A 27,009-nucleotide genomic window follows, 5' to 3' on the forward strand; every position below is an offset into this window, starting at 1 on the left:
CAACCTGTCACTTTAAATAAAATCATTGAAAGGCAATGTTTTATATTTACTTTAAACATTTTTAATGCAATAAATTAAAACGAATCAAAATGAAAATTTAACTGCATTTCTTCTTAGAAAAAAAGATCTCTGTGTTGTTACATGTGCACATGTTTACAAGTTGTTCTCAGTTTTATGACGCCCAAGTTTACACTGTGTGTGTTTTATGGTTTTCAGACATTTCCAGCTCAGTGAAGGTCTGGAATAATAACTGTTGTCATTTACTGCTGGTAGTTAGAAAGGCAGCAGAGCAGCACAGGATTATAGACCTAGTCACGGATTATGACTGGGAAAAGAACACACAAGTGTAGGGGTTGTTTTCCATTCTGCCAAGGTGCATTGGAAAATTTAAAAACTCAAGTTGAATTGCTTGCTTTAGCATGGAAAACAGGTAATTTTACAACACAGGATGGACATCATTGAGAGATGCCTGGCAGCCTGAGGGTGGGCGGTTAGTGGCAGACACACAAAGTACACAAAGCAAATAATATCAGTGCTCAGTCAGTTGCACTGCCAAAGCACACTAGCTACTTATTGGAGCTGTTTGGATGGAAGAACCTACTGTATATTAAAACTAAAATATACTTTGGGAAAGGAAAATCTCCATAAGTTTAACAGCAATATTTTTATTTTATTACATTTTAAGTAGGTTTCTTTGTGATTTGGTTAAACTACATTTATAATCTGATCTTTCCTTTTTATTATGCATAGTATTAATCCAGTTAGTGTCTGTTAAGGAAATTAAACTAAAAGGAATTCGATACACAGTCTTGTGAATGTTACATTATTAATAGTTTTCAAATGCACTAACAAGGCCTAAACCAGAGATTAACAGGGCGCTCCAAAATAAAGGTTCACTCTTTGAAAATTAAAGTGTCAGTACTAAAGTGACTTAAACTTTTATAATAGAATTCAATTAGACATGAAAGTTGTTTTCTTAAAAAAAGAGAAGTTTTATATATCATATTTTGCTACTAATTACATATAGTAAAATACTTTTAGCCTTTTTAATGTTAGCATATTTGCATAGTAATTATTTACTGTGAGCCAACAGGCTAATTTTCAGTTGGAGCTGCTAGTTACCACAGCAGCAGTAACTGAACTCGTGGGCGAGGTTGATTGGATTCAGCAAGATAAAGTTGGACTTGCCTTGATGAACAACTCTGGAACCAGTCTCCTCGAGACGGGTTGGACACTCTTCCACTCTGCAGTGGTCCCTGCTGAGAGGTGCTGAGCAGGAGTGGGCATTCTTGGTGCCTGTATGTACACCACAGTGAACAAGAAGGTAGCCTTCCTCCGCTTATGTGTGGAGGGAGAAGTCACAACAAGTGTGGTAAAGTAGGGCAAGTTACCTTACCCTTTGTGGAGTCCTTGGAGAGGTGAGCGCTCCTGAAGGGGACTCCATTGTTCTGCTCAGACACTTAAACACTCATGCTGACAACAGTAAGACATAGAGGATGTGAACCATAGTATAGTGTTATAATATGGTTGTAATATGTATTTTGTGCTAATACAATGTCTGCTGGGGACATCTGGTGGATTCTCCAGTCAGATGGAGTTTATCTCCCACCTATGGCAGAGTTTTCAACACATCAGGTTTGAGCCTCTATTGTTGAGGTGGCAGATCAGAGATGTGGCAGCAAGGTGTTGTGTGCCTGTAACAGTGGCATTTTCAAACCCGCTGATGGATACCTGTGGTGAGCGATGCCCTTTTGGGTCTTTTTGGCTTGTGGGATCCCAGAAGCAGCTGACAGGTACAAATACTGCAAGTGGAATGTGGCTCAGGTGGTTATAGAGGCAAAAATTTGAGACGTGGGAAGAATTAAGCAGCGCTATTGAGAATGACTTCAATACAGCTTTGAGGAGGTTCTGGTCAGCCATCCAGCATCTCAGGAGAGGGAGACGGTGCACCACCAACACTGCATGGTGACAGTGTACTGCAGATCCTGACTCAGGACATGGTGGGTTTGTAGGTAGAATACTCTAAAGACCTCCTAAATGCCCTTGGCATATCTGCCAGAAAGAAAATGGGTGGAGATTTTGGGTCGTGTTTTCAAATCTGTGGTGCTGAAGTAACCAGGGCGTTAGAAAGTTCTTCCATGGGTGGATGACATTTGACAAGTTTTATTTAGCATAGGGCAACTTTAGCCTGGCCATAGCATTCCTGCACAACTCCACTTGATTCTCATCTCCTTTCAGTGCTCCTTCTGGACTTTCTCCCATTGAGATGGATTTCTACAATAGATTTTCAATAGGACAATCCGTGAACAGAAGGAGAAGTTTTGAACGATTATGTTGATTTTGTGCAGTTTTGGAGTGGAGAAAGTGAGCAAGGCCACTCAGTCTGTGTTGGCCATTTGTCCAAATATTGAATTAACATTAACAGCCTTCTCATTCAGCTTGGCACTTCTCTCTTTGAGTTGAACTGGTGTATTGCATATGCCAACGTTAAACGTTAGCGACTTGGTAAAAATTTGAACTTCAACAGAATCCATGCTTCTAGCAAGCAATAATTTTTCAATAGCCGAGGGTCCAGATCCTCTGTATGAAGCAAAGCAAACAGAGCGCTGGTTTTTACCAGGCTAGGCTAACTTTAACAAAGTCATCACTGCAGAATATGAAAGCAAGAAAATAAATTACATCAAAACAAAATAAAAACAATTCAAACATTTCAGGTTTTATAGAGAATCATATTGATACAACGGAAGATGTGACTGGGTGGATGTGAAGCCAAGTTAACCAGCAGTGACAAACACGACAACCATAGCTGCTCATGACTTCCTTCTAGCAGTGAGAACAAATCTAAAAATTAAATGCACACTACAATAACATCCACATTTGGAACATTTTATAAATTTTTTTTTTAAGTATTTTGCCCATGGTAAAAAAAAAAAAAGGTATTAATATACATAGCTGTAAACAAAAACATTTCATTAACAGTAAAATGATACAAACACAGTCACAAAAAGTTGAGGGGTAATCTGATTCTTTTTAAATAGCAGGAAGTTTGATAAGCAATATTGTTTCAATAGGAACATTTTTATAACAGCGGGAAAAGTCTTGACATCATCCCCCCAGTCAGCATCAAACACAACAGAACATGAACCAGACAAAAGACTATTTACAAGTGATTTTTTTTGTTTTCTTGATAAAATGATTTCTACCTAATGTGGCAAACATCATCACAATGCGACACGAAGCAACGATCCACAGCTGACAATGCACATGTTCTGACGTAGTGTGTACGTGGTATATGCAAGAGTGTACACAGGTGTAACAGTAGGAGCGTAGGCATATGAAAAGTTTAAAAAGTTTAATGTCCACATGTTCTTTCCTCCTTGAATACAACTGAGGCGTGTCGTCGTTCCCCCTCCCCAGCTCATCTTCTTCGCCCAGTTGTCTTCTTGCGACCCTGGAAGCAGGAAAATTTTAAAAATAAATCAAAAAATGATGAAAATAAAAGTTACGGATTTCTTTTAATTACTGAAATATTATCCAGAGACGGCTGAAGTCAGCTTTTTAATAAGTACCCTTGGTGCTGGCTCATCTTCCTGCTCTTCCTCGTCCTCCTCCTCCTCTTCATCTTCAGAGTCATCTTTAGCAGCAGCAGCAGCTTTCGATCGCCCTCCGCGCCTGAAATACCCCACAAACCGGCCACAATTTAATGACTAGAACTAAACTTTGTCATCTTTTAGAATGGCCCAGTCAAAGTCCAAACTGAATTTCAATTCAAACCAGGTTAAAACATACCCACATTGAAAAAGTTTTAATTCTATGATTCATTGAACATCTTGCTGTACTTTCAGGATTTTATTTTGTCAAACTCTTTAGAAAAACAATTTGTTTCCCCTTCATTTCACAAGTATAATCAGCTTTGTGTCAGTCTAGCACAGTCCTCAGGGGCCGGCATCCTGCATGTTTTAGTTCTCTAGCTGATGGTAGTAACAACCTTTTCATCATGTCAATGTTCTTCTTAGGCCTCTAATGAGCCATCATTTGATCCAGGTGGGTTAAACCAGGGAGAGAACTAAATCATGCAGGATGCCGGCCCTCGAGGACCGACTTTGGGCACCACTGGTCTAGCACATAAAATCCCCCCAAAGCAGGTTTGTGTTCAAAACAGGTCAAAGTTCAAGTGGCATGAATATTTTTGTAAGGGACTGTGGTAGACATATTAAGGTACAGAATTATGTAAAGATACTGAAATCTGCAAATCTCACCTTCTTTTAAAAGAGGAACATATCACCCAGCCAATTAAAAACTAATTTCTTTAAAGATATTAGCCTAAATTTCCAGAAATATATATATTTTTTATATATTCCATAATACATTTTAACATCCATTCGTGTGCAGATCAGCCACAATTCCAATTGCAGCCAGTAAGCAGCTTTGCTACTATTGTCGCTTTGAGCTGAGAGAGCAGTTCCTGTTTGAAAGAAAGAGCTGATGTGAATCTTACGTTGGCTTCTTTGCCGCTGGCTGAGCTGATTTAGGTGGACGTCCTCTCCTCTTCTGAGGCACGGACTCTGCTGACTCTGAGCTGCTGGACAAGAAGAGTTTTAGTCAAACAAAAAGTGACGAGTTCACAGCATGCAGCAGTGAAGATGAACCACGCGTACCCTTGTGACCGCCGTGGCGCCCTGGCTTGCCTTCCGCCCTTTGGTTTCACCTCCATGTTTTCACTACTTTTGTCATCGTCATCATCTTCGTCCTCATCATCCACCCTCTCCTCTTCTTCCTCATCCTCCTCGTTCTCATCATCGTCTTCCTCTGGCGGAGGCGCTGCCTTTTTTCGCCCCCTCCTCCCCTTTACAGGTGTTTCCTGGTTGGAAGAGGCAGACTTCGGTGGTCGGCCCCTGCGTCCTTTTTTCGGTGGGCTGTTCTGTTCATCCTCTGGCCGGTTGTCCTCGTCCCACTGGTCCTCAGACTCGGTGGCGGTGGTGGTGTTGGCAGACCCCCTCTTGCGTCCGCGCTTTGGCTTGCTCTCCTGGTCGTCGCTGGACGTCACGCCACGTTTACGAGCGCGGGGCTTTTCCATGTCCTATAAGAGAACAGAGTCATTGAGCTGTGGCAGAAAAAGGCGACATTAGATTTGAACGGGATTAACAGATCACTCGGGTGTTAAACTGGAAATACAAAGTTGCCATAACAACAGTCTTTACAAAGACTGTCTTTAGTATTAATTTTAATTTTGGAGTGTTTAAAAATAAGAGGCACAAAAGATCCTAGAAAAGAATATTCTACAAAGACATATCGAGTTTCATTCAGGTTTCCACAAAGAGATAGAAATAGATCAGTCAAAATTTGTTCTATTTAAGCTTTCAACATGTCATGTAGCATGCTGAATCTGGAAATGTTAACATCTTTTTGGAAATATCACTGTTAAAGTGTGGATTTATATTCTCCAGCAAACAGAGACAGCTGTTTATAGTTAGTAATGTCAACTGTCAATTGCTGATAAATGCTATGTATAAAAACCTGCCCTTGTCTAAATGCTTTGAATGAATTGACAATAATTTTGTGTTTTTTCCCCACGTGAAACCTAAGTGAGTTTTGTTGTTTCCTTTTTTTATTTTTAAAGTTACATTGAGTGTCTTGAAACACAAACTTCCTGCTCGCTTACATGTAGCATTTCTCTAAGAAAAGATTGACAAACAAAACTATGTGTTTGCAGTTGGTTTTAGGACTGGAACCAGTGAGTTTGTATTTCTTGTCCTGACTTTGGTCCAGCTGGTGTTTGCACAGCAGCTTCAAAGAATAAAACAGGGATTTATGGCTAACATTACTTAGCTGGATCCCAGAAACGAGGCCGTCTACTCCTGAGCTACTGTGTCATTTCAGATAACATGTTTGTCCATGCTGCCCTCCTACAGGAAACAAGTGTTCTTTAAAGTTTAAAACCTGTTAGCTCCTCAAAATAATTGAATTTCAATCACAGTGCATCTAAAATCATTTTATGTTTTCATGGGCATTTTATTAGTGTCCTGGGTATTTTTTAAATAAGCAAACCAATTAAATATAAAAATAAAATTTCCACCTGAGAGGATTTTTACTAACCATTTCAAAATTTATACTTTGACTCTAAATTTTAGATATTTCCAGCAGTTTGTAAAATTTTCTGGATCTTACCTTGTCAACACTGTCTGATCTCTTCAGGCTGAAATCCTCGTTTTCACTATGATCCATTTCTGTGCTGTCGCGTCTGGAAGAATCAGCAACTTAATTTAGCACAAATTTTTATCTGGACATCCATAAATATGTAAAAAAATATATTTTGTGCAGTTTAACAACTAGAACAGGTGAATCTCTAGAACTAGAAGAGCTTCCACTGAGCAACATGCTGGTTTTCATTCACTACCTGGTTTTGCCGCGCTGCGGGGAGCCCGGATTGGATGACGAGTCGTTGTTGCTGGTTGTTTCCATACGAGAGGCTTTGCTCTGGAGCTGTTTACCCGCTGATGACAGCGGCTTGTTTACCGCGCCCAAAACGTTCGCTGACTTGGGCTTGAGATTGAAGGAAGAAATGGAAAAAGGTTTTGCTTGAGTACAAATACAAATTGGAAAGCAACAGCAAGCTAAAGGCTTTAGTAGGCTTACTTTTCCTGGAGTGAAGAATGCTTTCATCTCTGGAGGAAGGTAATTTTTAGTGTTGCTAAAATTCTGAAACATGACAAGATACAAGTGAATGAGAGACAAAACCCATATTAGTAAATCTTGTAGTTGTGCTCATTTCTACATTTCTTTTTTTTTTATTACAGGAAAGAAAAAGAAAAACTGCAAATTGCACACTTCATTTTCATTAGTACATACTGACTGATGAAAATGAATCCAACTAGATCTCCCCATAAGTCCCTGAGTCACTGACCTTGTCTGGTTTGGTGAAGAAGCGTGACGGCAGCACAGGGTCTTTGGGTGACTCCAGGCTGTAGGTGGTGCTCTTTGACATGATGATGTTCATGGCTACATCACACACTGTGTAAAGTTTCTGTAATAGAGAGGCAAACATTTGATCAACAAAACGCCTCATAAAAAAAATTATTAATCAGTATTTAATGTAATCATTCACATTACAAAAGTAATTTTAACCTCATTGGTTTTGGGATCACTAGACGCTTGGGCGTCTTTCGTTTGCTTGATGTTTTCCACCATTTTTCTGATGAATGCATGGCTGTTGTTCTCATTCTTGGCCATGATGATCTCGAGGACGAACCACAAAGCTCTAAAGAGGAAGAAAAACAGACATAAATACAGAGCATAGATGTGGAACTTATTTATCAATATTTTCAAGAACTGCAATGAATATCAGCAAACTACATAAGTGCTACGCATTTCAGCTCAATGTTAATAATTTCTATGATGCTTGTTTAACTACAACTAAGCTCTTCCATTGCCTGAGTAGTGGCTGTGGACTATGCAATGTTTTTAATAGACATACACATAGATGGAAATGCACCAATTGAAATAATATTTCAAATAATAAACCATGTTGTTGTATGATGAATCTCATTTCTGTTATCTTCCATTTGGTATTTTGAAGAAATATCAGACTAATTTTACATCACAATATAAATATAAGGTTCAAACACTAACAAATAATAATAAAAAAAAAAACTAAATAAAAATGAACAATCCTACAGTTACATTTATTTTGATGGAGATTTTGATAACCTGCAAATTTATTACATAGATTTATTTTCTTTGTGGATTTTTTCCCACAGTAAATGTACTTAAATGAAAGCTACTCAAACTTTTAATAAAATCCTCTATGTAAAAAATAGAGATTTTTTAACATCTCTACCAGGGTGTACTATAACAATATAATAAAATAATAATGGAGTAGTACGCTGTATAAATATACATATAATTAAAACCCACCCAAGAGAAAACAACTTCTATCCTGTATGTACTTATTAATAAAAAATTTGCAATCCCTAACAACTGTATTAAATCTGACTTACTCTTTGATTTCTTTCAGCTGCTCAATGTCCTGAACTTTAACGTAATCCGGGTCGTGAGCCAGAAGGTGGATGGTGTAGGGAACCACATACTCCGGTAGAAGAGACAACAACTTGTCTGTTCCAACACAAAGTCAATATTACTTCACTTACAACAAACTGATTTTTTGTTGTTGTTTTTAGTTTTTTAGCAGGTATAATAAAATCCTACATTTTAAATATTTAAGTAATATTAAGATTGCTTTGGAGTACAGTTACTAAGTAACAAGAAAATCTGCTGTAAATCATTCAGAGGGTTCAAGTTCTTTACCGCTGATGGCTGCGTGCTGCTTCAGATACTCTCGCCTGATGTTGACATTTTTCACCAGGCACTGGCGAGCGTGAGCTCTCCTCTCCTTGACGGGATCCTTCGCACACAAAGCAAACACTGCCATGTACTCCAGAGGCAGGCGGAGGCGGCAGAGGCCTCGATGAAGCTTCTGGGCAAAACACTGCCGCACCTGGTAGCACTCATCCTGCAGAGACAAGGTGGAGACAAGAGGGACGGTGAGAGGATATTTCAACAGGATTCAGGTGATAAAATAATCGGGAAGAAGAAGGAAGAACTGAAAACGTTTATTAGGAACAGAGCATGAAGGAGGTGGAAGAAAAATGACAACATGAACTTTAAGGTTCCTACAGAGTCTTCATTCTCAAATGTCAAGGTTCTCTTTATCTATTAAACATTTTAAATAGAAAAGATGTGCAATTTATTGAATTGATGGATGGATGAACTGATGGATGAGTTCTGGATTAAGTGACGGACATCCATCCTGGAAAGCACAATCAATTTTGAGAATTTTCCAGACGCCGCGGGAATATTGAACACATCGGACCTGGCATTTTTATCATTTCAACGCAATGTTTTCTGAATAGCAAATCTTTAAAGAAATAATAATTTTCACAGTCTGATGAGAGTAATGACTTTACACAATAAGAAGGAAGTTCTCACATTGATGACGAGAGCACACAGCTGATACTGCTCCAGGGTGATGATTTCATGATAGCAGGGCTCCTGAGCCAGCTTCAGCAGGGCGCACGCTGCTGCCAGCCGCAGCCTCGACATGTCTGGTTTACTAGTGGGAATAAAACGAGGCAGTGGAGATGAGAGGAAGTAAGGATTATTTTATCCTTTCACAGGTATGTTTAAAACTAAAGCCTAAAAGCATTCACTGAGAGGGGGTGATTTTATTTTACTTACCCCATCCTGCCCTGCTCGGTTAGATCGCCATCGCTGTGCAGGATAGCAGTCAGCATCCTCAGGGTGGAGTTGCCTGATTTGCTTTGGTTGTTCTTCACTCCCAGCAGCCATCTCACCATCAGCTTGATGCCCTGGATCTGAACGGAGGATGGAAAATATTTTATTTCTCCTCTTCGGGAGCAGAAATAACAGGCTGAAGTTCACCACTGACCTTAGCCATCGTCTCTGGAGACACTTCGTCATCAGAAACCCAAAGTTTGGTTGTTTTTTTGCCTGGGATCTACAAATAAAATAGATTTCATCATAGGCTTAATTCACAAACTATAATAAACTTTGCTTCTATGATAGACGTAACAAAAAGAAGGCCCAGGTTCTCAGCATGAATCTGGAGGATAGAATATATATGTATATTTGTACCCTGTCGTTCATGAGCAGATCCTTCACAATGAAGTTGGCGACTAGAGACTTTAGCGGCGCGGCAAACTGCTCTGGGGCCAACTGGGCCAGGTGACCCAGGGTGGTCAAAGGAGTGATGAGCTGCTCCAGGTTTGCAGGGTCCAGACTTTTGTGTAGGGGCTGAAAACAAAAAAAACAAAACCACAATATTTAAAAAAAATTCTGTGTTTAACAGTCCAGTTGTTAAGCACATTTTCAGAGAGAAAGAAAACAAAGAGAAAAAAACCTGCTAATCCCTGTATTTTACAATTTTCTGTTCATGAAAAAAAGGTGAAGCACCAACTGACCTCAAAGATTTGGGCAAAGTGTGTGTCCCTGTTGGTGAACATCGCATTGATGCAGTGGATGGCATACTTGGCCTGACGAGGGGGGCCTCTCTTAGCTTTGGTTTGCAGTACCTGCAATAAAACACTAGGAGGAGCAGCAGGAGAACACCATTAAAATCTGGTAAAGAACTACTTGAAGTCACAAAAAACAGAATTACATCCTGTACACATTTCACTGAAATGAATGAAGCCCTAGTGGGACTGCCTGGATTTTGTTTTATTTTTATAATATGAATAAAATATGGAAACAAAAACGTACGATTTGATGTGAGGGAAGCTCTCTTCCATTTTGTTGCCTGTGTTCTTGAAGATCTGCAGCGCAGCTTCTGCCACTTTTTCATCATCCATCTTCAGACAACTCAGCAAAGACTCAAACGTCTCTGCAGAGTGGAATGACACTGGGTGTGTGAAGGACAGTACCTGTTTAGGAAACAGAAAAATATGAATTAAAAGTCAGCCGAATTTGTTTTAATTCAAAATAGGATGAAGTTTGAGTTTTAACCTTCAGCAGCTCCAGTCCTGCCCTAATCGCCTCTTCAGTTGGAACGCCCTCCTCTTCATCATCAGCTGTCCCATCAATAGATTTGTTTACCTGTTTTATTAAAGCACTGAAGAAATGAAGACAAAAATGATAAACGAAACGTTTCCCCTGACATTTTCTAAAGAAATGATGTAAAGCTGTCTTTTCGCAGCTCTATACCTGATGGACTCTGTGTCGATGTGTACAGGAGCGATTCTCTCCAGCAGGAATTTGACCATTTCCAGGAATGGATTACTGGGCTGCTTGGGGCTACCGAGCTTTTTAGTGATGTCTCGCTGATGAAGATGACAAAAATAAAAGGAGAACAATAAAAAAAAAAAGCGTACAGCAAGAACAAATCTGTGCTTTTATGTGATATTTTCAAAATGCTAGAGAGCTATTTTGTTTGATAATGGACAAAAAACAAACAAGTGCAGTGACTGGACGATGTCGCAGACTCACCACACAGACTTCAGCCTGCTTGCAGGAGCAGGTGGGACTGACCAACGTCTCCAACTGATCCCTTATCCGCTCGTCATCCTCCAGGACCTGAGCCAGCTTCTTCACAAAGTCCTGAGCTTTGCCCGGGTCTGGAAGGTTTCCTATACGCATACAAACACACACAAAGCATGTTTTAAAGAATCAAGTGCACCTGAAATAAAATCGGTAAATTATTGGTTTAAAAAAAAAAAAAATCTGCTAACAAAACACAGCTCCACCATATGTTTTCCACATTTGTGGATGTTACAGCAACAAACTTGCAAACAAACTTTTGTTATTTTACATAAAAGACCAGATGGAAGTTAAAAAAGAAGAACAAATTCTTAATATTTTTTAAAAGTCTTCTGGACAAGAGATTTTACATTTTTTTAATTTTTGTTAGCAAATTGGATCCAGTTCTGTCACATTAGATGGAGAGCATAAGGAAAAATGTAAATCTCGACAGAATTAATTCGATTTAAGTCTGAACTTCGACTGAATCATTCCATTTCATCTCTGACTGCATGTTTAAGGTCGTTTTCCTGCTGGAAAACAAATCTTTGTGTCATTCTCAAGTTTTTTTTGTGTCAGATTATCCAGAACTGCCATCAAATCTTGTTCCTGCTGCAGAAAAAGAATCACACAGCATGATGCTACCACCTCTGTGTATTAGGGTATGTTGGGTAGGTTATATTGATAGAGATGTGTAGGTTTAGTTTTACACCAAGATTAGCATTTTGCAAGTCGGCCAGCATCTTGCAAGAAGTTTAATTTTGGCTTTATCGTCTGATTTTACGTTTGCAGCGTGTGGCTCTCTTTCTCCAGAATGTTCAACAAAAATCTCAGGCTTTCACAGAACAGCTGGATTTATACTTATGTTTAATTATACAGAAATACAAGTTATTAACTAGGTGGCTTAGGAGAGTAAGTGGTTCCATATGAACTTATTTAGGGCTATCAGAGTTTTTCTTTTTCCCCTCCAGGGGGTCTTTTGTGGGCTCTTGTGTCCCTTATGTGACCGTAGGCTGACAGGAAAGGGGAAGAGAGAGGGGGGAAGGCATGCGGCAAATGTCGCCGGGTCCGGGAATCGAACCCGCGACGGCCGCGTCGAGGACTCAAGGCCTCCAAACGTGGTTCGCGCTATCCCCTACGCCACCACAGCACACCCCGGCTATCAGTGTTAAGAGGCTTAAATACAAATGCCACACATTTCAACATTTTTGTAAAATAAAATCATCTTTTTATTAGTCTTTTGCATAAAATCTTGATAAAATGCATTTAAGTTTGTGGTCATAAGGTGACAACGTGGAAAAGTTAAAGTGTGAATGCTTTTGCATAGTGCTGTGCAGCCATGGGTGAACTAACTTCCTGCTCAGTCGCTGCTACAGACGTTTGCTATAGTAGGATATAAGTTGGTCAAGTCAACTGGTATGTGTCCAATCCTTTGATTACATTACAAATCTTATTTGAAAACTACCTTTTCTTCCTTGAATCATTATTGTTAGTACGTTGTTTCTCTTGTGTTCCAGCATGTGTTGCCATGGCTACGCTCTATTATTTGTTTTCCAAGACAGCCTGTGGGTACTTCATGTGACATCACTGCAACTACCATGTTGCAGTGGAAACTTGTGATTTCGAAAAGATGACTTACTTGTGATCACCATGACTTTGGCAAATACAGCCTTACTGGATGCTTCCGACTGGCAAGAAATGGGAAAAAAATCAAATAAATAAATTTTAAAAAACGGGAACAAAAACATGATTCAGAAACACCAAACAGGAAAATTAGAGCCAGTAGATGAAAGTGCTCTGTAGTGCTGATCAATCAGAAGTACCTTGGGTTTCTTGATCAGGTCCAGCAGGTCTTTGACATGGTTTCTCAACATGTTCTGGCACTTCCACATCTCATTTAAAGCTCTGCAGGGGACATGTGAGTAGAGTAATGTTTAAGTTTGTAAGTAAATTATAAAATAAAAGGTTTTACAAACATATTATCTGTATTTATGTTTTAAAACAACTTAGAAACACTTACTTGACAGCGTTTGTGTCCAACGTAGCATAAAGATAATAGAGACACTTCATCCTCTCAGTGGTTTCTAGGTTGAAAGGAACCATATACTGGGCGAAAACCCGTTCCACCAGCAACCTGACAATACAGGAAATGAGTTCTAAGATTTAGATTATAACAAGCGCTCTAATAAAAATTTATTATTAAAGTAAATACGAAAAAAAAAGTCCCTGGAAACAGCACCTTTAAAAAACCCCAGCAATTTCAACAGTTTAAAACATAATAAAGTTTTCAGTTTTTTGCATCAAGGAAGAATTTTAACCACAAACATAAACACAAAGAATCATTGTGCTGCTCAATGTTTGTAAAATCTTCCCCTTCCCCACAGCCTGTCACTGTGAAGACACTTCCTGTTGGCAGCTGATCAGCTCTCCAAACGATAACCAAACAGACATTGTTCTGTGGTCTCATCGCAGGTTTTTTTCCCCTCAATATAACGGTTAGTTTTACAACACATGCAGCTTCTTCTACTGGAGCTCGAGACATCATGAAAACCCACAGAGAGGTAAGCGCTTTATGCGGAGCATGTGTAGGAGGATCAAGAATAATGAATTTGATGCTCCATTTTAAGGAGAGCATGTTCCACTTCTGCCTTCTGGCTGTTTAAAGAAAAATACCACAAGAAGAAATAAACCAGCTTTACTATATTATCTATTGTACGGCTACATGAGGACATCTGGAGGCTACAGTGGGGCAATAAAACTTTCATTTCATTTCCTCCCACTTGTAAATTCAATCTCCAGCCGTGAAACTACAGTTCACTAAAAAAGGTTTACTCGACGGATTCCAAAACCGACTTAAGAGTTTTATTTAAATATTTTCTGATTATCTATAATACAAAAACTCTAAAATTAACCCAATAAATGCATGTTTTTACAATGTCTTAAATATCAGTGGCAATATATATGCCTATTTTCTTCTTTTCTCATCCATGTTTCCAATATTCTGTGACCTTTGGCACTTTATTCAATGTAATTTGCATCCTGTGGGAGCAGCATCTGCTGTGAGACTCTGTCCAACCCCAAACAAACAAACAAAAAAATGATTTCTTATCTTTTGTGTTTAGGGAGTACTTAAACTATTATTCCATTTTTATATTAGTGGAAAATGGTCTGAAATAGTTGTATAAAATACAATACTATAAAAACAGCATATTAAATATTGAATTCCATACTTTTCCAGACTGGGAAGGAACCCTGAACTTTTTATATGAGAATAAGAAAGCAATGGAACCTGTCGTCAATGCTGTTCTGGTAGTAGATATGAAGCAGTTTGTCTTTAATCCAGGATATCTGCTTGGAGGCCTCCCGGCCCCCCTCTCCTTGTAGCGAGTATTTTCTATAGATCGATGCGAGGCCCATCATGGCTTCCTTACGAACGCGCCACTGAAGACAGCAGGACAGAAATAAAAAACAATGATCAACATTGTGAAAGGTAAGATGTGGATTTTAGCAGCAATACACTGAAAATATCACAAAATGGATCCAACAGCACCTTTTAAAGAGACCCAAATCACCACTAATGTGGATATTGTTTCCTCCAGCCATTTAAGCCTATTTTTACATTTTCATACTTACTCTCTTGTCCAAGGTTCTCTCCTTTACAATATTTAATAATGCGTCATTGACCAGGGACAAGTCTTTCTTTGCTGCAGTTACTATAGAGACAATGACATCATGGCGGATGGCCTCCTCGGGGTCATGTGATCTGACCCTCAAATATTCTGGGGAAGAAAACAGAAAAATGAGTGAGATGTATCAGAACAGCAAAGATTCTGCCCAATTTATACAAATAATAATCTTATTTTTGTAAAAGAGCTGCTTGTAAATTGTTGAGATTGTTTAATCGCTAAGCAGTCGTAAGAATTTAATTCAAATTATGATTCCAGTAAAGGCCCAACTTTCTAAACATGCGTATGATTTATAAAAATGTACCTGTGAGGTCTTTGGCCAAGTCTGGATGGTTCATGAGACAGTGACTTGCAAACTTCACACACTCTAGCCTGATGGGCACGTGGATGTCATTAAACCTTTTAGGAAAAAATAAATTCTTGTTAAAATCAACACATTTAAAGAGGTAGCAGTCAATCAACTCAAAAACACACAATTCTGTCAAAAATTGTTGTACAAAATAGGGTTCAAAAACTTGAACAGGTTTATTTAAAATTGGTTGGCATCTGCTGAACTTTCAATTATGGGTTGAGTGAAGATTTTTTTTAATAACTGACAGAAGAGTTACATTCTAGATTTTATTAAAAGTTGCTTAAATCTTAATAAAAAATTCCAGATTTGAAAGTGTTAAAGTATCTCGTTAAGCACCTCAGTGTTTTCCAAATGTGTACAGTGGTATGGAAAAGTCCTGACTTCCTTTTTTTTTTTTTTACTGTTTATCACATTCAAGCACTTCAGAGAATCCCATAAATTAGTTATAAACGACACAAAATGACGTTTTTAAATGAAAAATCCAAACCTACATGGCCATGTGTGAAAAAAAATAGAAAAAAACAGAAAATCAGGAAAAGGGGCAAATACGTTTTCATTTTAAAACCATAAATGTTAAAGAGTTTTATTGGGATTTTATTAAATCATCTTATTAAGTTAAAACTGTCTAGAAACGATTTTTTTCTGCAATCTCATAAGTAAAACTTTTAGGAAAGGCCTTCAAAAATGTTGCCCCAAAATTAGCACAATAATGTTTCACACAACATGAACAAGCGTGCAAAAAAATGTTATAAATGGCTTACAATAGATGAAAACAGATATAGTTTTACCTGCCCAGGTAACACTGCCAGAGCGGTTTGTTCTGTGCTGCCAACTCAGAGTCTTTGGCTCCAAACATCTTTGCAAGCAGCTTCACCACCTGCAGCCTTTCGTCATTATCATTACTCTGCAAAGACAGAAAGGGAGAGAAAAATGATGAACAACATTTGGTAATGTCTATTGGATAGACTTGCCGTATCATTAGGAGCTTTATTGGACACATAACCATTTTCATAAAGCAAAGGATGCAGGCCCATATATATAAATGCTGATTTCAGGCAGAACAAACAGCGCAAATGAATTTATGTATAAGAAGCCGGGGACAGGGGAAGAAAAACAGCAAGGACAGAAATAAGTGAAGGGAAAAAAACAATAAGAAAGTGCTGAAATGTGGACGAGGGAGAGGGAGAGGGAGCAGAGTCTGTGGCGGACAGATTTTATCACGGCTATTATTTCTAAAGAGACAGCAGTGATCTACACTCCCTCAGTACAGTTAATGAGCGTTATCCATCAGCGCAACGCCTTTATGAGACACTGCGGAGGCAACATAATGCTGACTGGATCACTGCTTTATCTTGGTAATATGAATCAACAAACCTGTAAAAAAATGCTAAATGAATGCAGGTCTTTAGCTGGCAGTGTAAAGAAGCTGAAATCAGTCTGAGCAGAACAGAGAGACTTTACAAGCATAAAACCTGGATTTACTTACAACTAACTTGAAGAGAGCTGCTCAATATGGAGCAGAGAAATGTTACATGATTATTTGAGATCCAGTTGTCTAACTAGAACCTGTATATTCAGCAATGTTTAAACTACACACAGTAAAGGTGTCTCTTCACAAGAAGCCTCTTCCGGTTTTGTTGCTGCAACAATATACTTTAAAATAGGGGGAAAAAAAGGGACAAAAAATTGAGAAAAAATAAAATACAGCCAACCATAAAAATGCACATTTCAATTGTTTCAAATTAAGCAATATTTGATCTTTGTTTAACAATAGCCCTGAAAAACCTTTTACTGGAGCACCCGACCCCTGACATAACATTAGGTTAAGGTGGAAGAGTGAGGACCAAGGGGTGAAATAGAGCTAGGCCCCAGATGTGTGTTTTTAGTATTATGGCTAAATATTATAATTGCAATTAACCCACTATTTGCTCACTCTTGTTTTTCTTCTTTGTGGTCATTGTTTCCAAAAAAATTTTTCACAAGCTTTAGCACCAAATTTTTTTTCAGGTGTGAGCATCAAGGGCAGTTAAAGTGCATCCTACTCTCTAAACACACTACTTAGCCAAAAACGTGCCACCACAGGAAAAGTAAAAAGGAAAAAACTAAAAAACACTTTCTAATGCTTTTAATGTTATTGGGCCACCTTAAAGTTTGATCAGAGCACAGAGTCGCTGTGGCATTGTTTGGATAAACTGCTGCAATGTCACAAGATTTTTTTTCTTTCAGATTTTGCATTTATTTTACACCAAGGCCTTATGTCAATAATGGGGAGTCCGACAACAGCAATGGGGTTAAGGTTCGGATGGCCTGATCCATTTTTCCTACTTAAAGACAATGGTTCACCACTTTTCCTCCATTTATTTTTAATAATGCATAATAATACAGTTTTAATAGTTTCTGCTCCACTAATCTGGAACAAACTATCAAAAAACGGCAAAACAGCAGAAACAATGACGTCCTTTAAATCAAGGTTAAAAACTCACCTGTTTAGAGGTTTATGGAGAAAAGCACTTTGAATTGAAACTAAAATGTGGTACACAAACTCAACCATTCTTAAACAGAAACATTTTCTCCATGATCACACTTTGTATCTTCCTACAAGGTTGTTTAAGAAATGAGAAGCTACACATTGCATCATCTCAGGTTCAATAACTTGCTTCCCACTGGAAGATAGTTACTCATGCTGTAATTATCCAAAAGGAGGCTTGGAGCTATTTACCTAAGTTAGCTTAACTTACAATGGTTTCACTGCATCTCTCAGTTTTAGCACTCCTCTGTCAGACAGAGCAACAGTTCTGCAAGCAGAAGCAAGGACCGGCTTCAGGCCAATAGTCAAAATTCAGACGACAAGCATCCCAAAAATGCGTAATGGAAAATCTCCTTTAGCTGCTACACAACTTCTATAGAAGCTAAAATGTTTTCCTCCATTATAAAGCCCAAATACTACAGCTCAGAATGTACCTTGAGTTTAAACTCCAGCTGAGGCAGCACAGAGAGAAGCAGATGGCTGTCTATGTTGTAAAGTTCCAGGATGAGATCAAACACATGTTCAGACAGATCACTGACTGACGTCTTTCCCAACATCAGCACTTGGTTGAAGAACTGGAGGGAAAGAAAAGGGGGAGATGAATGAGAGTTCAGGTCCAGTCAGTTTATATTTATAATGAAATGTACATATCACATCTGTAAAGATGTGCCTAAAAAATATGACACATTAATTATATATATAAAATAATTATATTGTAAATATAATTATTTAAATTAATCAAATTCTTTAAAATTGTGTTTTTGCATTTTTTTCAGCATGTAAACAATAGAAGTGCAACCAGAAATAATAAATATCTTACATTGGTGATGTACGGTTCAATAGCTTGAGCGGTCCTCTTCAGTAGAGCTTTGGCCAGGTCATAAGCCTGTTTATTCAAATTCTAAACAGACAAAGAATAAACAAAAAAAAACATCTAATATTAAAGAAATATCTAGAAAGATAAAGATGAATATGTAGCAAGAGGAGGTCTTCTGCAGGAAAACTTCAGCTGCTTTACTGCTTCTCACCTGCAGGGGTCTCACTGAACAGCGAGGTATGGAAAACTAAGACTTATCACAGTCAGTCAAGTTTAGCAACACCCTGCTGTCTCTAGTTGGGTCAATAAACCTTGGATACTGTATGAATTTGGGAGATTAATTACCAAAGTTGAGCACCATGTTGCATAAGACAGTTGGGTATACTTCAATGCTCCACATCTGAAATTATTCAGAAGGCTCTCACCTAGAGACAGCCTCTTCCAGCAGAACTAATGGGAAAGATAATTCTCTTTTATAAGTATCCTAATAAAATTAAATATTGCATCATTTGCATATAATTTCTATGGTTTTGTTTGAGGGTTTCAGCATGTGAATAATCCTCTGTTGTGATTCTGCAACAATAAAATCTGGGAGAAAATCCCTTTTTTCTACATTTGTTCCATTTTCTAAATGTAGTGGCAGAAGCCATAGAAACTATGATGCATCTGGGTTGTGAAACGTAGATTTTATGTTTCAGCCACCATTATAAACTTTGTGATTTGATGAATCGCATGTGAACTTGCACCCAAAAGTGCATTAATATTGAATAAATAAAGCACTTTGAGTGCTGCACACATGCACACACCTTATGCGCCGGCACCAGATTGACTAAAACCGTGTCCAGCAGCTCCTGCGACACCGTGTCTCCCTCACAGATGATGGAGCTCATCAGGTCCACCATATGCATGTGCACTTTCTGGTTGTGGCCGTTGCTATGAGGAGAAGACAGAGAACATCAGAGCACGACATAAACCAAATCTTTTACTTACTTCTGAACTTCTTTTTCCCCCCCCAATTTTATGAATTTAATCACATTTTTACTTTAAAAGTAAATGAGCAAATGAGGGCTAAATGTCAAGAACATTTTGACATGTGGGGTTATTGGGAGATCAAACTGCTGAATTTCTTATCAGAATAAATATAAAACTTTCTGCTTCATTGCTGCCGCCTCACTAAATTGCAATTCTCATTAAGTCGTTTCAGTCTAACTGGGTATAAAACCATTATTTGGCAACACTAATCTGTAACTACTTTACAGCATGTCATGACAGAGATTTAGTATTATTTGCAAAACAAGAAATACTTCCTATGTTTAAAGATGCTCTGATTACACAGAGGGGAGGAAAGAGTGTGCATACTTGGATCTCAGCAGGAGGCCAAGCTCGTTCCCCTGATTTGTATCTCAGTGACAGGATTTCTACAGCCATTAGCTTCTATTCAGCACAAGTATCACTTTCAAGCAGACACACACACACACGCATACACACACAGAAATGTGCAAAAGCTACACTCACTAACGACTTCTAATAATATTTTAAATGAAAAAGCAGTCTTTACATTTTTCCAAAGCAGGACAATTTTTAGTATTGGCACAACCCTGACACAGGCAGACACCTTTTTTTCCTTCCACTGGCAAAAAGCCAGATCCAGTGCTGCAGAATTGAGCCCTCAAGGTTGTGTTCAGCAGAGTGAAATTGAGAGGGGGTTTTGGGGGGGGGGACCAAAGAGAAACGTCTAGACTGCTACTGTGCTGCTCCCAACAGGGCAGCAGAGGCTAAAAACAGACAAAAACTAAAAGCTGATGGCAGCGACTTTTAATCAAGGACTTACTTTATGACCTGGAAGAGCGTTCTGTAAAGCTGGGTGAATATTTCATTGCTGTCTTCAAGCTCAAAGCAAATGTTGTAAGATTTCACCCAAGCTATGTTCTGGACAAAAAGAAGAAGAGGTATGATGTTAGGAACTCAGAGGGGGAGAAATCAAGGTTCATCCTCATTTTTTAATTATATGTTTTTCTGGAGCCTAATTATCGTCCATCTCAGCACAGTTGAGAAATAACCAATCTGCACAATTAATTTCATACAGAAATCTATTTTGAAGTCGTATTTTAAAATAATAAACCCTACAAAAATCCCTTTATGGAGGGATTGATGAAAAATAAATGGATGAATAAATGAAAGAAATATAAATGGGCGATTGTTTTCATACTGCTAAAATCTGAAACAAAATACCAATACAAAGTAAAAAAAAATTACAAATGGACACAATTTAACCTCCTAAATTAGGGCAAAACCAATATACTTATTGGTTTTAAATATTTCAGCAAATGTTAGTCAGTTTGTATTAGCTTTGACAAACAAGTACATTTTAATAATTTGCTTTTTACTATTAATTATATCGAGGTATCAATTATTTTGACAACCTTAATAACAATAAATATATCAATACAACAGTTTGCTTTTAGTTGACCCAGAAGAGAAATTTGGGCATAGTGAAATGCATTCAATATATAAAATTTCTTATCGATTTGTTGTTGACAAGTTTACCAATCATCTCCTTAATACCATTAGCATTGAAACAGCTGAAATGAAAAATGTATTTTCACAGAGCAAATGGCGAATGGAAAATGTTGCTACTGCAGCGAAGAAAAGCCAAATACCTCCAGTAAGTAGAAGTATCTGTTGAACTGAGCGCTCTTCGTATCCTCCAGTCCTTTAAGCTGTCGTGTTATGAACATAAAAATGTCCTACAACAGAGAAACAAAAACACAATGATTCGAACTGGCAGCTGGAAATATTAGTAAACAGGCTGAATGGTGGAAAAACCTGAATAAACAAAAATGAACAGAAAGAAGTGTTTGAATTGTAAATGCTTCGATGTGACACAACAAAATCTTCGCCCTCACACCTTGAGCTTGTCTGGAGAGGTGTAGGGAGCTTCTGGAGCATAAATCCTGAATATGTCTGCTAGGCAACAGGCAACCAGCAGCCGCACATCTTTGTCTGGGTGTTTGAGAAAGAAGTCTGAGGCCAGGTGAAGCGCCAAGTTCAGGTAAAGCTCCTTTTCCTCCTCAGAGTCCTGGTCCATGTCCATGAAGGTCTTCACAACCATCTGGGTAGCAGGTCAAATGTAGAACACAGAGAGAAAGAAATGAAAACAAACATACAATTGGCTTTGTGCAGCAGGTAAATAGGGAATCAGGTGAATATTTTTTAGTGTGAGCTTCTAGAAGTCATTTATAATAATTGTTATGGCCTTTTATGTTGAATTTTTGTAAATCATAATTTCTAGCAATTTCATTTTTCTTTGGTCAGTTGGAATATACTTAAGTTTAGAACCAAAATATGTAATTAATTTTTATTTGGAATTGTTTCCATTACGTTGGTAACTTTTAAACCCTCCCATTAAGAGCACAACGGATGGCGTGGTGAAGGTCCTTTTGTTTAGTAAATGTCTGGTGTGATGACAGGAGGTTTTTGTAAAATTATTTTTTTGTCCATTTTTTTGAACTTGAAATTTCCGATTAAGCTAACTTAATAACTTAATTGGAAATTTAAGTTATTAAATTTCATTTTCAACTAAGTTGTGAGAGATTTTTAGTTATTGCTTTGTGCAAGAAATAAAGAATATGTATATATATTTTTTTCAAACAATCAAGTCGGAAGTGGGCGCAAGAACCAAACCACTTGTTGCCACCTTTCTTGGAAATTTTTGATTTTGAAACTTAGAAGGCCGAGGCAATAATGGTTTCTCCATCTTAAAGAAGAACATTCTTTCGTCCAGGGAGGCCATAAGCAAAACACAGCAGGGAGAAACACTGACCTTGAGCCTGCGGACCATTTCCTCTTTGGAGATTTTGTCAGAAATCTCCTTGACCCCCGGAGGGTAGGTCACCTTCCCGTCTGTGGCTCGAGCTTTAGAGTGAGCCATCCTCTTTAGCTCTTCACTGCCTGGAGATAGAGAGGGAAGGGATTGTATTAAACCAGAGAAGAGTGCTGCAGCAGGTGTGACAGAAACCATTGGATGAGGAAAGAAAAGCCTTGAGAATAACGTTTACATGGAAACCAAGAATATCCTTTGAACTCTTTAAAGCTTTCCAAGAAATCTGCAGCAAAGCAACCACTGAAATATTCAGCAAGGTATTCATGGCATAGTAATGGCTTTTCTACAGGCTTTCAAAGTCCAGGATGGAACAGCTGCATTTAGAGAGCAAGACTGGCTTTTCACTCAGCGCTGATAACACTGTTCTCCACATATCACCACCACTCTCTGGGAATAGAAATGTTTGTAGATTTTCATATGAAAGGAAAAAGATCCGACTGGAAATTTAGTGTCCTGCTTGTGGATACGTCGACAAGACATGTTTTTCAGGCTTTATTACATTACATAGCAATTGTCTCAATTTATTTGTTAATTTCCTCTTTCATTTATATTTTTGCTCTAATAAGACAGATTGACTTGTGCTGTTTTTATAGCATTTTACTCGATTATCCTCCAGATCTGAAGACATTAAAACAACCATGGAAGGGCAATAAATTCTCCCAAAGGGCCACATGAGTAACTATAATTTTATTGTACGGGGTCGTAAGTTTAATATGTATAAACAATCATTGCAAACCATCTGCAATTTCTTTTTGTTTTTACTGCAAATTATTAAAGTTTATATTATATTTATTTATAGGATCAGTAACAATAAAAGTATAATTTATAATTATGTTGATCCAATATTCAGTAATAGCGTCATAATTGCATTTTCTATATGGTCAGTCTCAAAGATTTTCCTTACGAATCAGTTTCTCTGTGCATAGCTATTTAACTAAGCCCCACTTTTACATTTATGACCTAAAAATTACAGCTGAAAGCAAACCTGACCACAGCTATCGATTGAGCAATCTTCAAAGTCAATAAATCAGGGGCGCAATGGCATAAAAGCTATCAGTTACCTACAACTTATTTCTACATTTTAATAAAAAATTTAGAAATAATATTACTTATTTATAACTAATTAATAAATAATTTCTAACATTATTTTGGAGGGTAGTGGCTCAGAAAAGCACCATAACTGATACTTTTTGTCTTTCACAAATCTTTAATTTAAAAACCAAACTGATCAATGAGCTGGATCAAATCTCAAACTGAAACGTAGGAAATAAAAGACGTTTAAAAGAAAAATTAAATAAATAACAATAATAATGATTTATTATTATTATTTTTCCACAAATTCCACAAACAAACAATTTGAGACAAAATGCAGAATCTCAGAATTTGCTAATCCCAGCAAGCAGAAAAACTTGTGCAGAAGTTTCTGGAGTCTTTTGGCCGGTGTCAGAAAAGGAAAGCAAAACATAAAAGGACTGACAGTCATGTACTTTAATGGTGATGTCTGTGACAGATCGAAGAAATAAAAATTAACTACGGCACTGATTATTATGGAAGACTACACATGGGTTGCTGTTTGTAGGTTTATTTGGGTGTTGTGTTCAACTCCAAAGCATTTTTAAAAGAAAAATTTTGTCAATAGATGTAAAAAAAACCCCAAAAAACAGATGATTTATCTGCAAACAAGGAGGTGCAGTAATTATTTTTTTTAGATGACAGAAATTTTTTTTTTAAATAACTTGTAAAAACATTCTACGTCCTGATGAACCACAGGGACTTTATGTTTGTGAAACTTGAATAATAATAATTACGGATCTCTTTGGCTATTGGGTTGTTGAATCGTTTTCATTCACTACACAATTGCACACTTTTGGTTAATAAATATAATTAGAACAGAAAAAAGTGGAATTCAGAAAAACAAAAATGGAAAAAGTTAAATATGGAGAGGGGGGGGGACTTCAAAATTTGGAGATTAATAAAAATGGGTTTCTGCTTCCTTATTAAATTTTTATCTTTCCATCCAGACTTGGAAAATTATTAAATCAACACCAGATCTTTCCAGATTTTTGCAGGACTGGCTATGATTCCGACAATTAAATTCCAAATTCTGGCACCTTACTTGGGAAAATATCTCCAGTCCTATTAAATTTCACTAAGTAGAAAGCATAAGAACTGGCCGTGACCAAACATTTTGAAGAGATAAACTCCTCCATTCTATGAAGAGAAAGATTTATAACATGTATGACTTGTTCTTGTAAAGCCAAACTTTACAAGAAGAGTGGACCTGGAGAGAACCAGAAGACTGAAGAAAAATTATCTGACAAAATGTTGCAATTTATTATTCTTTAAGTTTTTATAATCTTATGATATTATTAAATCAACACCAGATCTTTCCAGATTTTTGCAGGACTGGCTATGATTCCGACAATTAAATTCCAAATTCTGGCACCTTACTTGGGAAAGGTGCCAGATAGTTAATAGTTATTATCTATGTTAATAACTTATCTATTAACATAGATAAGTTATTTTATCATGCTGTATTAGCTAAATTACACTTAACATTTTCCTGACTACAGACTTAGTCAACTTTTTTCTGTAATTTAAACAAAAATCTCAAGCAAGTCCAATAGGCAACAGCAGACTAAACTGCAGGGGGCCTGAGACTGCCAGCCTTATTAGTGTATGTTATCAGTTGTACCATTGCTCACCTTGAAGTAGGCAAATCAAAAACTTGAGAAATAATTCATCACTAAACTGGTATGCAGTAAAGATTCAGTATGAAGCTTGAAAACAAGGCTGGAGCAGCTACAAACAAGCCTGAGGTCTGTACTATGAAACAAACTAGACTGTTCAAAGAGTGCTGCATCTGAAGACGATACTGGAAAGTTGAGTGGAGGGAAAACGTCCTACAACCTTGAGATGCTTCTTATTGTTAGATTGTATATTTGTATATTTACTAATGCACAACATTAGTAAATATTCTGATGACAACAAAAGTCATATATGCCTATTTTCATCACTTGCTCTTTCATCACTGTAACATTTGGCATTTTGGGTAACGGTGTCTGGTGTAAAAATCTGCTGCCATGAGACTCTGTCCAAATTAGCATACATCACATTAACATGTAAATTACGAGTTCACAACACTTGGAATATATTAGCCAACAATTATTGCACTCCAAAAAGTCTTTGGTGTTATGACTATACACACACTGATATTGTGAGGACAATGTATTCGCCATGTATTGTGCGACCCGAATTATTTTTTTTTACTTGCAAAATCTATTGAATTTACATTTTGAATACAAGTGTACATTCAAACTTTACACTTTTTCACACAAATGTCCTATAAAAACTAACCAAGAGAAGCTGCTCACACATTCTGTACATGCGTAGAACAAACCTACTTTTTGCGTCCTTTATATTCCTGAGAACATCAAAACAAGGTTTACCCACAAAACCCTAATCTTTAGTACTTCCTCAGTATAGTGCCTAAATTTGAAGTACCTGAAGAAGTCCTCATTATTTAATCCATGTTTGTTCTTTATTTCCTCAAATCTTCATGTAGTATTTTTCTTAACCAACTCCTACAATATCTTCAGACCCTTTCCCCAATTACTGGATGTCTTGTCTGTTACATTAGGTTTATAATCTGGTTAATCAACAATTCAACTCAGTATTTTACTCCGTGCAACCCTAATGTCAATACAAACTTAAAGAATAGCTAATTAAATTAATTTCAGAAAATTAACCAAAGCAGTGATCTCCCTTAAAATTTGCGGGAAAAGTGCTTAAATATAAGCATAATAATAATTTTGATGGCTTTTCTCGATAAAATACTGAAATTGTTCCATTGCCCAAAACTAGATATATTAAATGTATTGTAGTACAATCAATTTAACCATTCTGATGATGTGTTGAATCAGTTTGATGGCTTATGAAGACAGTGATCCTTTGAAGTGTCTGATCCAGTGTGCGCCCTCATACCCAAACCTAGGCCACTCATGGTGCTTTGAAGTCCAGGCTGCAAGTCTGCTGCCACGCTTTGTTTGGCGCTTTTACAAAGGCCTGATATTACCCTCTGGCAAACATGAGTAATAAACAAAATAGTAAACCCAAGTTTTCTAGTTGTGGCAAAATATATTCATCACTGAAACCTCTTTTATTGCCAAGTAATTTAACGTTGCTGCTTTAAAATGTTTAAATGTATGTTTGACCCCATTTCAGTTGTACAGGTGTCTAATACAGTTCTGTGGTGTTTTATGTGATGTTTATACATGTTAGTACTTTTTCCTGGTGAGACACCAAAGGTAAGAAGACAGGTTCTGCACGAAGCCAGGTGCAGTGGGACAACTGATTGATGTGTTGTTTTCACTGAAGGCAAAAGTCTTTCTAGCAACAGATTTAATAAGTTCTGATATTATCTTTCACAAGTCAAGTCAGAATACCAAGTTGTTTATCGTGTCAGCCAACTGAATGTCACTTGAATGTCTCATAGCTCCTTCCTGGATGCCATGTGACTAAAGCATAATTGCAGCTTTTAGCTAGAAAAAAATTTATTTTCCTCAAATAATGACATATAAAAATGAAATTATATGTTCAGTCCAATTTCTGTAAAGCAATCTAGTTTGTTTAATAATTGTATGTTTTTTAACACTGAAAATCGTGCTGCATTAGAGTAAAACTGTTTGGGTCAGGAAGATGTAAAACACGTTTATG

At 37.4% G+C, this 27,009-nt stretch overlaps 1 protein-coding gene across 2 annotated transcripts in view; it reads right to left on the reverse strand.

The window, feature by feature from the left end:
* Window positions 1–2,695: 2,695 nt before the first annotated feature.
* pds5b (PDS5 cohesin associated factor B) overlaps window positions 2,696–27,009 on the reverse strand; it is a 29,748-nt gene continuing 5,434 nt past the window's right edge. For both annotated transcript variants that reach the window (XM_044140091.1, XM_044140090.1), the window contains exons 2-35: window positions 22,234–22,361; window positions 21,319–21,522; window positions 21,071–21,157; window positions 20,242–20,339; window positions 19,217–19,343; window positions 18,414–18,494; window positions 18,028–18,168; window positions 15,855–15,970; window positions 15,019–15,113; window positions 14,662–14,807; window positions 14,318–14,469; window positions 13,049–13,162; window positions 12,852–12,933; window positions 12,668–12,716; window positions 10,999–11,138; window positions 10,717–10,832; window positions 10,519–10,624; window positions 10,276–10,436; window positions 9,978–10,101; window positions 9,652–9,810; window positions 9,446–9,514; window positions 9,235–9,371; window positions 8,986–9,109; window positions 8,305–8,509; window positions 7,998–8,112; window positions 7,126–7,258; window positions 6,905–7,024; window positions 6,637–6,699; window positions 6,398–6,543; window positions 6,169–6,241; window positions 4,659–5,080; window positions 4,499–4,579; window positions 3,570–3,672; window positions 2,696–3,451 (exon numbers count right to left, since the gene is read on the reverse strand). In XM_044140091.1, coding sequence (XP_043996026.1) covers window positions 3,419–3,451; window positions 3,570–3,672; window positions 4,499–4,579; window positions 4,659–5,080; window positions 6,169–6,241; window positions 6,398–6,543; window positions 6,637–6,699; window positions 6,905–7,024; window positions 7,126–7,258; window positions 7,998–8,112; window positions 8,305–8,509; window positions 8,986–9,109; window positions 9,235–9,371; window positions 9,446–9,514; window positions 9,652–9,810; window positions 9,978–10,101; window positions 10,276–10,436; window positions 10,519–10,624; window positions 10,717–10,832; window positions 10,999–11,138; window positions 12,668–12,716; window positions 12,852–12,933; window positions 13,049–13,162; window positions 14,318–14,469; window positions 14,662–14,807; window positions 15,019–15,113; window positions 15,855–15,970; window positions 18,028–18,168; window positions 18,414–18,494; window positions 19,217–19,343; window positions 20,242–20,339; window positions 21,071–21,157; window positions 21,319–21,522; window positions 22,234–22,341 — 4,230 coding nt within the window. In that variant the 5' untranslated portion in view covers window positions 22,342–22,361 and the 3' untranslated portion in view covers window positions 2,696–3,418. The remainder of the gene's footprint in view (window positions 3,452–3,569; window positions 3,673–4,498; window positions 4,580–4,658; window positions 5,081–6,168; window positions 6,242–6,397; window positions 6,544–6,636; window positions 6,700–6,904; window positions 7,025–7,125; window positions 7,259–7,997; window positions 8,113–8,304; window positions 8,510–8,985; window positions 9,110–9,234; window positions 9,372–9,445; window positions 9,515–9,651; window positions 9,811–9,977; window positions 10,102–10,275; window positions 10,437–10,518; window positions 10,625–10,716; window positions 10,833–10,998; window positions 11,139–12,667; window positions 12,717–12,851; window positions 12,934–13,048; window positions 13,163–14,317; window positions 14,470–14,661; window positions 14,808–15,018; window positions 15,114–15,854; window positions 15,971–18,027; window positions 18,169–18,413; window positions 18,495–19,216; window positions 19,344–20,241; window positions 20,340–21,070; window positions 21,158–21,318; window positions 21,523–22,233; window positions 22,362–27,009) is intronic.

The sequence above is a fragment of the Gambusia affinis genome, linkage group LG15, assembly GCF_019740435.1.
Source record: "Gambusia affinis linkage group LG15, SWU_Gaff_1.0, whole genome shotgun sequence".
Lineage (NCBI taxonomy): Eukaryota > Metazoa > Chordata > Actinopteri > Cyprinodontiformes > Poeciliidae > Gambusia > Gambusia affinis.